Here is a 13,501-nt window from a genome sequence, read left to right on the forward strand (position 1 = left end):
GGAATGCGTGCACACACACCTCACTCCACCTCATGGGCAACCATTTGGCAAAGGCTCGCTTAACACATGCAACCAAGAGCGCCACTGTTTTTAAAGGCCTGCACTCATGTCCTGTCCTAAAATTTAGTAAATCTCACCTCCTCCTGTGCGCCACGCCTACCTGACAAATAATATAGGAGACTGTGTCCCCCGCTTTGACCCGGCGCCCCCCCTGGGAGTTCATCCACAGAGCCACATGCACATGTGGGAGACTCTTCTTATCGGGGTAGTCCTGAGGATCCTTAGTGAGAGCCTGTACAGACACATAATATACACCTACACAATTGCACAATTATCTCAGACACATACAATCATATGCAGTGTCAAGATACATAATATAGACCCAAAAAAAACGCAATAATCTCAGACACATATACAATCACATGCAGTGTACAGACACAAAATATACTTGCACACAATTGCACAATATTCTCAGACACATACAACCACATGCAGTGTACTGACACATAATATACACCCACAGAATTACACACCTACACAATAATCTCAGACACATGTACAATCGCATGAAGAGTGTACAGTCACATAATATACACTCGCACAATTGCATGCACACACTCATATGCGTGCATGTGCACACAATATACTCACAGACACTTACAATCACAATATACACAAATTTATTCACACATAGGGTTGCAAAATTCCAGGAATATTCAAGGATGGAAACTTTCCATGGGAATTAATGGGAATTAACAGGAAATAACAGGAATAAAATGGAAATATAGCCCTATTTCCTCAGGCTGCATTTACCATGTCATATGCAGACAGAAACAAACTTTTTACCATATCATAAGCAGACATAATTGCAAAAATTCTCTGACACCCCCCTCCAAAAAAAAAAGACTTTTCTCTTAACACCTAAAAAAAAACCCTAAAAACAGTCTTCTGAGTGTTGTTTTAGAATTCTATTTACATAGATAGTTGAAGTGTGAGTTTTTTTTAAAAAGTCAAGAAATGACAGACATGTGGAATAAACATGAACAAAATACATCCCATTTTACTGCGCAAGGGGTCAGTTGACCCCGCGGTTCTAGTGACGAGCAGTATACCGTGAGTAGCGCCAAGTGACATCGGCAGCACACTATGTGACCAAAGACGGAAAGTTTTGAAGAGAAGCTAACCGCTTGTCCAAAATTACCAATATTTATACGATCGCTTCACAGCGATAAAAATATCCTACTTATCAGACGTCGTTAATTTCGTCAACAAAAATATTTGTTACGACCCCTTTCTCCATGATGAAAACAAAACAAAATAACAATTCAGAACAGGTCTTAGTGTTTAAAGTGAACAACTCATTTATAAAATAAATGTTTTACAATAAAGAATGAATGGAAATAGATTAATTCAATCTCCTCAATTAGCATGCTCAATCAAGCTACATCACATGGTAACAGCTAGCTAGCAGAAGGTGTTAACAAGGCATAAACTGTGTACTTTGCATTAGGCTACTATCTGCTGGTTAACTGAAATATCATAAAAAATATAAAATATATTCAGTCCAGTAATATAATCAAAACTTATACTCTCACCTACTGAATACATGGATTGTCAATCAAGCCAGACTAAGCACTAAATATACCACATGTGGTATTACGCACAGCTATTTTGGAAGGTACCCAGGCAAATGCGCCCCTTCTAGAGCCGTTTGTCCATTCTGGGCTACTGTAGAAACATGGCGGTGCAACATGGCGGCCTCCGTGGAAGAGGACCCGCTCCCTATGTAGATATAAAGGGCTCATTCTAAGGTAACAAAAACACAACAATTATAATTTTCATGGGATTATACACTAATTAAAACATACTTATGAATATTATATTCCATTTCTGCCAAGTCTGTTCCGCTAGATGCCACTAAATTCTACACACTGCACCATTAAAGGGATGCTGGCAAATTATCAGTACATGTGATGGAAGAGTGCGCTGCTGAATGCAGTGCATGGTTACAATTCAATTAAATGGGAATCCTTTTAACCAAAACATGCTATAAGACCTAGTATTGCTTCTTTATGTGTATTCCCCCAAAATAAGTTCACTATTAAAAGGTAAGATTTTTATATTTAAATTGTGCAAAATTCCCGAGCTTAACTTCCCTTACAAAATTTCCAGAAATATTCCGACCCTTTGAAACCCTATTCACACACACAGACAATATGCCCATACAAACCCATACAATCACACACATACACAATACACTCAAGCGCATACAATGACATGCACGTATGCATATGCCACAGACAGTATACACATATACACTATATGACCAAAAGTATCTGGACACCCCTTGGTCTGGGGCTGTTTTTCATAATCTGGGTTAGGCCCCTTAGATCCAGTGAATGCAAACCTTAATGCTAAAGCATAGAATAACATTCTAGACGATTCTGTTCTTCCCCAACAATTTGGGGAAGGCCTTGTTCTATTCCAGTATGACAATGACCCCAGGCACACAGTAAGGTCCATGTAGAAATGGTTTTGTCAAGAACGGTGCGGAAGAACTCGACTGGCCTGCACAGAACCCTGACCCCAACCCCATCCTACACCTTTGGGATCAACTGGAAAGCCAACTGCGAGCCAGACCGTGTCACCCAATCAGTGCCTGTCCTCACAAATGGTTTTCTGGCTGAATGGCAAATCACTGCAGGAATGCTCCAACATCTATTATAAAGCATTCCCAGAAGAGTGGAGGTCGTTATAGTAGCAAAGGGTGGACCAACTCCATATTAATGCCCATAATTCTGGATAAGATGTTGGATGTCAGGTGTCCAAATACTTTTGGCCATGTAGTGTATATTCACACACATACAATCACACATACACCACATGGTATTCCACAGGACTACACAGACACACTCAAAGAAACTCAAACACACCTACAATAAATACACACACACACATAAAATCTCAAACACAATATGCAATCACACTAATGCAAATGATTTACACAGCACACATAAAATATGCCCTCAAAATAACTCACTGTTGTGAGAAAAGCGTCTCACACAAGCACAGAAACATACTGATGTCACACTAGCTAGCAGAAAAACAATTTGAGCGTTTCGATCATTTCAACTGTGTCATATATTCATACATATCGATCAATAAATCAGATACGCAATGCGGTTCAAAAGCTTTTAATAACCATTTTCAAAAAGACCAGTTCACACCAGTACAAACTGGGATGGCAGGTATGCCACACTGCCAAGTTACGCCTCAGCAGGGCGGCATACTCCATACCTATACAGCACTGAGAGTTTGGCACTTTTCAGGGTTTCCTGTAGAAACAAGCACAATGACCACAGACTCTCAGCGGTTAAAAACATTAATTTCTGTACCTTTGGACCCCATTTCAACAGACAGAATTCACAATCAACTTCACACATCCACACAACAAAGCACTAAACTTAGGCATTTGTTGCGTTTTTTCCTTCTCCTTTTTCCTGCCTGATTACGTCATCTCAAATGCTCCAGGCCCAAATAGAATATCTCCCCATTGGACATTTAGGTACATCAGCCAATAAAAACATTGGATACACAGGTATGGACGCATGAAGTAGTGCACTCGTTTAAAATAGCATAGTTTCAGAGTCTGCTTCACTAGTACGACACTTGGATAAGCAATAGGCCGGGTACAAATCCCCCCTCAGGAAAACCACTCACTCATAACACTGCCTAGCTGGGTAACTAAAAATAAAACGTTTAAACTTTTGCATCTGTATAATCTTTGCGGGAAAGTAATTTACATTTCTGTATTTATAACTACAAATAAAATACACCCACACTTCACACAGTTCAGTGTTCGGCAATTTGACTGAGTTTAACATTAGCTACCTTGCTAACAAGACGACAGACCGACTGTATAACGTTAGATGGCTGTGAAATTAAACTCTAAAATCAGGTAATGGTAGGTAATGTTACTAGTCGTATAGAAACTGACGCAAGACAATAACTTCACGGCTTGTTTCTCCAAAAGTGACAATGTCAAATGCAGCACTCTGCCGTTTCTACCTGTTCAATACTTTTTAACAAGGCTACCGTGGCAACTCTGCAATGCCACATTGTAGAACTTTCTCCTACAGAGCCCCACTACTGTAGAACACGCTTCCAAAATCTATAAGAGAGTCAGACACAATCTCAATATTCAAATCTAGATTAAAAACACACCTTTATGTTCAGCCTTATAATCAATTATAGTCTGGAGACAGGATGTGAGAAGCCAGTAGCCATAGAGCATTGTGGGGTGGTATCCTTTCCTTATTGTCACCTGTCAATCAGCTTTGACCCCACTTCACATGGTCTGGCTCTAGATAGGCGGGTATGGTTGTCCCCCCCTCATGACTGCATGGGCTCTCGATCCCTGTCATAGTAGCACTGCAGCCACAAATTATTCCTGGTGGGGCCCCAATTGTAACTGAAATCCCCAATTCATACCACTGTCACTTTACCCACTGTCTGTTCTATTGCACGTTCCCTAATCACCATTTCTACTTGCTTCCCCACGCTGCCGGCGGGGCTTTTGCCCCATATTTCGAGAGTGCTGTCGTCTGGACTCCCCCACCACTGCGGTCCAGCCCCTCTTTTGTCATTGCCTCCACCCTGCCCACTTCCGTCACCACCTACTGCCCCTCACCACCACCACTCGGCCCCGTCCATCATCTGAGCCACAATTTGAACAATGTAAACATTGACTGACTGACCATGCTGGTCACCAATCTACACCCTGAGCCGACCAGAGGAAAATGGGTTTCCCCCTTGAGACTGGTTCCTCAAGAGACAGAATTCCACTGCCACAGAGTTTTTCCTTGCCAATGTTGCTTTAGGCTTGCTCCTGTGGGGGTTTAGGCCAGGGATGTCTGTGAAGCATATTGTGACAATTTCTGTGAAATACGCTATATAAATACAATTTGATTGATTCACTGATTTCTACATTTTCATGTTCGATAGCCCTATATTTCCTCTACCGACATACAAAGAATTAGTAGGTCTGTCGTGTACGATAGCCATGTCGTGTACAATTAAAAATGCTTCCATTTAAAAATATGAAATACACTTTCATTAATTTGGCATTTATAGTAAAGGAAAAATGATTAAATCTTTCAGCTAGAATGAGTGTTTGCATGTATGTGTCCAGTATGTATGTCTCTCAGCCTACATTTATATTAATTACTATTATCTCATACCAAACACAGTACAAAAAGAAATTATTTGATGAAAAAAAACGTACAAAAATGCCAAGTTACTCACACATACAAAGCACTGTCTATAAATCACTGTCTAGAAACAATTTAGGAAATATTGGGTAGCATTGCTTTGGAATACAGCTTGTTTAATTTGAGTGAGTTAAGATAGGCAATATTGTTACATGTAACTTGCCGCAGTTTTGATATCAATACTTTTAATGGCAGGCCTAGATTTGAATGAATGACTCATGTGTCAGTAACACATAACTTAACTTGGGATACCTGGAAAAATGGCAGATCGGCTCACCAAATATCAATGTTTTCACTACGAAAACCACGCAATAAAGCGCACATTTTATGGAAACAACATGCGATTCGATACAAATCAATCGCAATTTGATGCTGGGACAGCTCCGCATTATCTACCTGGATGGACAAATCAACAATTCCACCAATGCAGTGCAACGTCCAAATTGGGCCAGTTTACCATCTACAATGGCGTGTTCTGTCACAGCTGAGCAAATATTCCTTCATGCCAGCACATCTCTCAAAAAAGGGATTCTAAGCTGTCCAAAAACTACTTGAAATTATCTGGTTACCTGTTCAAGACTCTGCTGTTATCAGATGTACACACCAACCCTGGGCCTGGCATCTCTCTCGGATCTGAACATGTTTATTCCCCTTATGCTACCTCGGCGTGGTGAGTGTTCTGCTGGTGCGACGGAGATAATAAAATCTTTTATAATAATTGGAGTGCACCGTCCACCAACATCTAGTAATGCTTTTTATGATAAGCTGTACTGTTTGTTAAAGGCGTGCAATTTTACAAAAGAGGTTATTTTATTTGGAGATTTCAACATTAACTGGCTTAATAAATCAAATAGGAAAAAACTTAAAAGCATAACTGGCAGTATTGATCTATCACAACTCATTAAAGGCCCCACACAGATAACTAGGTCCTCTGAAACACAAATTGATCTGATGTTTAGTAATAAGCCTGACCGATTACAGGATTGTCTGATCACAATCAAACACTCATAACCAGAAAACTTACAAAAAAGAGGTTCAAGTATTGTTCTAACAGGGCATTTCATCAACTTAGAATACCCAAGTGTGAGCTCGGCAACTTAAATGTATTAAATGGAATTAAATTGGGAAGAACATCTCTCTCACAACTGTTCAGAGGAAGGTGTAAATGTTTTTATGAATGTGATTCAGAATACTGTAAACAGTTTTATGAGGAAGGTGAAAAACAAATCTGGACAACGGAACTCTCTTCCTTGAGTAAGTGCATTGAAACCATTTTTAGATTAGATTAGAATATGATAGGCGTATATTTACCAGTTTAAGAAACAAAGTAACAAGTGAACTTCGAAGAGCCAAAGCAAATTTTTACATCAACATAATAAACAAAGCAAAAGGTAATGTGAAATTGATTTGGCAGAAAATTAACAGGAAAGAGTAATAAGTCTATACAAAATATCAAACTTTACGTGAATGGAAATTACACTCAAGATCATAGTATGATCGCAGAAGCTTTTAACAATTATTTTGTGGATTCAATTAACATTCTTAGAGACCCTTAGCTCAGAGATGCAGTATTCTGTACCAGAAACAATTGATAGCATCATACCCATGCTCACTCTTAAAGAGGTATCTGAATTAAAAGTTGATACGATTATCAGCTCACTGAAGAGTTCTAGGGCCAAAGATATACATGGAATAGACTCATTGTTTCTAAAAACTCAAAGACTCGCTTATAGGTCCCTTAACCAAGGTTATCAATTTGTCTATTTCACAGGGAGTTTTTCCCACCATGTGGAAGTATGCAGTCATTACACCTATTTACAAATCAGGGGAACACACAACTATAGACCCATAAGCATCCTCCCTGTCATGTCTAAAGTTGCAGAGAAATGGGTAGCAATTTCACATCTTAATAACAGTTCTGTCTCACTTCATCCATTACAATTTGGTTTTAGGAAGCACTATTCCACTGAAACTGCCAATTGCAGACCTGCCAACCTTAGGAAAATATTTTGAGTACCACAATAGTCAGTGTAACGCTTAGTTCACATGCTTTCGCACATACCACTTCGCTTTGCACGCACACACGCACGCGCAAGCCTTTCTTCATAATCTAGTTTTGACTGTTGAAGTGATCAGGCAAAATTGTATAATTTGACCTGATTCTAAAATATCACTTGCACTGCACTGGGCTATATTATGATATACTTGCAAGTCAAAAGTTTGAGTACACCTGCTTAAAACAATTTTTTTTCATGATTAATATTTCATTATATGATATGTGTGCTTATAAAAACAGATAACCATAAGTCAATTGCATTCAATTATTAAATAAAAATGGAAACAATTTATTTAGTATATTTTAACATGTTTCAATTTTCAAGTATTTACAGAAACTTACATTGTAATGTAAAAAAAAAAAAAAAAAACTTGTTGCGATGTAAAACAGTCAATTATGAATAAAAAAGTTTCTGTTCATGATTTCCATTTTTATTTAATAATTAAATAATTGAATCAGCTTATATAGACACACATCATATAGGCCTAATGAAAAAAAAAAAGTATTCAATTGAAAAATTATCTAGGAATGCAGGCCTTTGTAACTAGAGGTTTAGCTAAATTATTACCTGAAGCTCCTTGGTGGCTAATGTCAAAATCATAATTGCACAATGTGCAAAATGAATGGTGTGAAGTTTTGAGGGGCGGAGGCACGGCCATTGCTCCTGATATTTTGCGAGGAACTTCTGGGGGGCATGGACTTGCTTCTTTTTAGTAGGTCTGCTGCTCTCTCTCTTATGCCATATTATGGAAGGCTCTCCTTGTTAGTATCCTCGTCATCTGACGTCATGATTATTTTCTAACTGCAAGGCTGGTCGGGTGACTGGCTGCAATAATAGGAATTATTTGCAACGTTAGCAGTCTGTAGTCAAACACCTTTGCAATGGTCACTTTGCTCCAACAGAGCGTGCGCGATTCAAAGTTTGAACAGGGAGTCTCCGTAGCGTTTGAGTTACTACAGCTAAATTACTCCATCAGTTATTCTCACGTCTCGTAACGAGGCTAAATCGTATGCGACTATAACTATATACACAAATTCATCTCATTAGGATATACCCCTTGAAATGCATCATTTCGTAAAGTTACTGAACATGTTTTAACGTTTTGTATGTTAACATTACGGTCACATTTTTGTGCTTGATTATTACTCCCCACTTCCCATTTTACCTCAGCAATGCTGCGTTACGCCTCGGTGGATAATAAAGTACCGCTGCGTATCAGTGGATGTTGAGTGGGTCGGGGAGGGGTTACAGAACCACAAGCACAAGGTCGTAGCATCTTGTTCAATCCGAGGGATGTAGTTTAAATACCGAATAAATGTACGGTATTGTTTTGTATTAATTGATTGTTTTCCGTAATTCAATTACAATAATAATTTTTTTTTTTTTTGTGTAGTTTCAGCTGTCATTTCATACCTGCGTATTTTGACCAAGAATTGCGTGGTTGGTACACAAAATGCGTGCAGTTGGCGGGTCTGCAATTGTTTCTTTTTGGAAAATGTGAAAGCCAGGATGGACAGTGGAGGTGTGGTTGGTGCTATATTCCTTGATTTGAGAAAAGCATTTGATACAGTAAATCACAATGTTTTACTCACCAAGTTATCACAATTAAACTTTTCACCAGGTACTATCAAATGGATACAGTCTTACCCAGAGAATAGGAAACAGTGTGTACAGGTCTGCAATTCAAAATCTGGATACTTAAACTATGAAGTTGGAGTCCCAAAAGGGTCAATTCTAGGTCCACTGTTATTCAGTTTATATGTTAATGACCTTCCAGATGTCTGTCCTCCTGGTATAAATTGTCAAATGTATGCTGATGACACAGTTGTTTATGTGCATGCAAAAAATAAGCAGCAAGCTGCACATAGGCTCTCAGCTGCTATGGTACACATTTCAAACACTTCAAACATGCTTACATCTTAACATTAAAAAAACTGTTTGCATGTTTATTACAAAAAGGATGGATTTGGTAACTGAACCCGAAGTATTTGTCCAAGGGCAGAAACTTGAGGTAGTACATGAGTTTAAATATCTGGGACTCACAATTGATTCACAACTTAAAGTTACAATCTCAAAGATTTCCGTTTCGTTCTCTTTGGTGGTACCAATGGCGAGAAGTGGTAATTGCAGGTGTGTTTTTGGACCTCACTTCCCATAGATCCAACCGGATCCAACCAGTGTCACCTGTGTGACGTTAGTCAGTTGGCACCTGGTCCATGCCAACTATAACACTATTTACTGAATAAAAAAAAGGTTGTTATAAAAGTAACGTTATGTACATATTCATTCGTTGTCTAACATTAAGCTAACTTAAACTGTCTTTACACTGGCGAGCCGGGTTAAAATGCTATAGCAGACCTGGGGTAGAATTAGTGATGATCAATTTCCACAAACGTTCTTTATCCTTCTGCCCGGTATGGACATCTTTACACTGCAGAGAAGAATTTGCAGGATTCGCTGTGGCTCGTGCAATTATATATCTCGTGCACAATAAACTTTTTCGTGAATGATCGTTGTGTGATATTTTTTGAAACAACTGCCTTGCAAAATGTTACCCTGGTGTTTCTGGTTTTGCTAGCTAAACTGTTTGAGAATAAAGCTGAGCTGGGTGTTGAATTAGCAATCAGAACAAGAAGAATAAAACGAAAACAGGAGATTTCATCAAAAAAGGCTGAAGGAACATATGAGGAAGCGTAATAAAATAATAACAACGCTAATCCATACTGCCGTATTCTTTTATTTAGTTTTCTCCGGCTTGACATCTTTACACAGAAATCAGACCCGGCTCTGCTCCACGTATAGCCCGGCTTTATTCCAATCATTATAATATACTGATGAACTTGATGGCAAGGTAAATAACGGTAACGTTAAGGCCAGTTCAGATCAATGATTCGCAACGAGACTAAACGGTTTTAAGAATGTTGCAGAGAAAATTGCAGCGGTGTGATCTGGTTAGTTGCAGAGCGTCTGAAGCCTTTGCCTGGGGTCTCAAAAGACCCACCCTATCAAATCGCCAAGTGCAGTTTTAGAACGTTTACAATCAGACGTCTTGGAATTTTGCATCCAGTCTCGTTGCGAATCATTGATCTGAACTGGCCTTTAGTTAGCTACATTGCAACGCTGCAACAAGGTAGCATTGAATTCGAGAGACGGTTTGCGAGGTCGGTACCGGTCGGTAGCATTAGCTAGCGTTTTTTATAATTGTTAGCTGACATTAGATTGTGTTAATTACATTAGCTAGCTAGCTAACGCAACGTTACCTGATATAAGAAATGGATACTGTGCGCAACGTTGTCTAAACTAATGTTGCCTTTCTTGACATGGTCCGGTAGCTAGCGTTAGCTGTGCAAATAGCTATGTAATTTAGTAACGTTACACAGTCAAATGTAATACGAAATCTACATCAACAAATATGACCTCTCATGTTACACAAAAACTTATTAGGGTTCCATAACCCCCCCCACCTTTAACGCTATATAGCAGACACAGGAAAAAACAGTACGCTGCTCACACACAAGTGAGTTGATTTTTTTACAGTCTCTGAGAGCAAGCCTGCTGCGCCTACCCTCTCTGGCGGACGAACCACTGATGGGTGATGGAAAACGCGTCACTATCTATGCGCCACTTGTGATTTTTTCCCGGGAATGTCGCCACAGACACCCAGTTCTTTAATCATAAATTATAATAGGCTCAATCACCATTGTGTTACCTAATTCAGAGATAGATAGACATTTATTTTAATGAAAATCTTCGAGATTATTACTTTAATTTTAAAAAACATACAAGGATAATTGTGAACACGGTGAAATTTAACCTGGCTAATTTTAGATTAGAAACAATCTCACGACAGAGGCTGTAAAATTGTTTTTGAATGCCATGATTCTCCCTCATATCACTTATTGTCAAACTAGTTGGACACAGACATGTAAGACAACTCTCAAACCCATTGAGACAGTATACAAACAAGTTCTAAAGGTCCTAGACAAAAGGTCAAACTGACATAAAAATTGCGACATCTTAGCCAAGTATGACCTCCTAAATTGGGAAAATCTGGTCAAATTTGCAGATGCACGTTTAGTTTTTAAAATCCTTAATGGTCTCTCTCCTCCTGTGCTGACAGAGTTTGTGAAAAAAACTACAAGTAGGTCCACTAGGGCATCCACAAGAGGGGATTGCATAATACCATTAAGGAAAAGCGCTTTTAGCCAATCAGCCTTTTCTTTTAAAGCATCACATATTCGGAACACCCTACCTGCAGACTTGAGACCTGGCAAACATTGGCACATTCACTCAAAATTTTGGTTATTGGGTAATCAGCAATGTCAACATGATATCTAAATATGCTGTCAGTATTTTAAATTTTGTTTATATGTGTATACTGTGTGTATGTATATGTGGATATATGTGTATATATTAGGGCTGTCAATCGATTAAAATATTTAATCGCGATTAATCACATGATTGTCCATAGTTAATCGCGATTAATCGCAAATGAATCGCACATTTTTTCTGTTCAAAATGTACCTTTCCTATTTTTCAAGTGTTTAATACTCTTATCAACATGGACAAATATGCTTGCTTTATGCTTTATGTTTATTTATTATAGGAAATCAATTAACAACCCAAAACAATGACAAATATTGTCCAGAAACCCTCAAAGGTACTGCATTTAGCATAACAAAATATGCTCAAATCATAACATGGCAAACTCAAGCCCAACAGGCAACAACATATGGGCATATTGACCTGCTAAACTTAACATTACTTAGTAATATGAGTAATCACACAATGTAGTGTGTCCAACTTTACGCTTATAAAGGTTCACTAAAACATCCCGTTTTTTTAAGCATTAACACAAAACGATGGACCTCAATGCATCGCAACACAACAGACGCATTGTAAAATAGGTAGCCTACATTGGTCAGCTAAATTTTCCATTACTCAAAGATCATTCCCTGGATCCCTAGCACTTATAAAGAAAATCACACAACATAATTGTGTCCAACCACACATAGGGAAAATAAAGGCTCACAAAAACATTCTCTTCTACTATGTGGGATCAAAACAGGATGATACAAAATAAATAAAGTGAGCAGGAAGCAGTGGAAAGGGAGTATAACACAGAACTAGGACTCGAACTAGGATATTGCAGTTAGGCTATACTTCCATTTCTTTGCACCGAGCCAGTTGCTTAAACAGACAAACCTGTTTATATTGTTGGACGACAGGGCAGCTCCCTTCTTCTGAATAATATGCACAATGAAAAACTGCGTTCATGCTGTTTTACTCGGGAAAACATGGATTCCCACAAAAAACGCTGCTTTATTTTATTGTTAAGGAGTATATTAAATGAGTAAATAGAGTGAAACCGCTAGTTAGCTAGTTAGGCTGCAGTAGTACTGAAATGTAAATATGGTATCACTGTCAGGTGTTTCGTTATATCATTTGCAGCATTTATTTCTGAGCAAAATAACGTTTGCTAGCTAAGCTGGCTAGCGAGAAAAGATGCTGATGGATATCGTAATTTCACAAATTGCTATAATGAATGGGAAACAAACGATACTAACGCGTATCATATAATCACCCACCCAAATGAAAACGCATGAAAAGCCTAAATACACCATTTTTCTTTCTTACCACGAACTACAAATGCCGCCATTTATCTTAATGTGACCGTCGAATTTCCGACCTATAATTCCGAGGTCTACGACCGTTCAGTTGCTTTTTTCACAAGTCGGACCTCGTTTTTTTACTATTTCCAAGTTGTCTTGAACGCAGCATAAGGGTCGGGCAAACGTTCATCATAGAATGCGTGTTAACGTGCGTTAAAAAAATAAGTGGCGTTAAAATGAATTTGCGTTAACGCGTTATTATCGCGTTAACTTTGACAGCCCTAGTATATATATATATATATATATATATATATATATATGTATGTATGTATATGTATGTATATATATTATGGCTGTTAAGTCACTACTAAACTGCATGTGTGTTGTGTAATATTGTGGAGTCTTTGCATGTCATCAAGTGATGCATCGTTTTGTGCTTTTTTAAGCTTGAATACTTTCTGTATGTGCTTGTTTTATGCGGTATATGCTTGCCTTATGTGCTCCATTGTTCCTTTGCATGTGCCTGCTTCTGTGTTGCTCATGCCTGCTTACAAGCTCTGTG

At 38.5% G+C, this 13,501-nt stretch overlaps 1 protein-coding gene across 4 annotated transcripts in view; it reads right to left on the reverse strand.

Moving 5' to 3' along the window:
- The window catches only part of pola1 (polymerase (DNA directed), alpha 1), a 145,323-nt gene that overhangs the window by 58,733 nt on the left and 73,089 nt on the right, over window positions 1–13,501 (reverse strand). For all 4 annotated transcript variants that reach the window (XM_064334069.1, XM_064334071.1, XM_064334070.1 and 1 more), the window contains exon 31: window positions 161–292. In XM_064334069.1, coding sequence (XP_064190139.1) covers window positions 161–292 — 132 coding nt within the window. The remainder of the gene's footprint in view (window positions 1–160; window positions 293–13,501) is intronic.

Source organism: Anguilla rostrata, chromosome 4 (genome assembly GCF_018555375.3).
Source record: "Anguilla rostrata isolate EN2019 chromosome 4, ASM1855537v3, whole genome shotgun sequence".
NCBI lineage: Eukaryota > Metazoa > Chordata > Actinopteri > Anguilliformes > Anguillidae > Anguilla > Anguilla rostrata.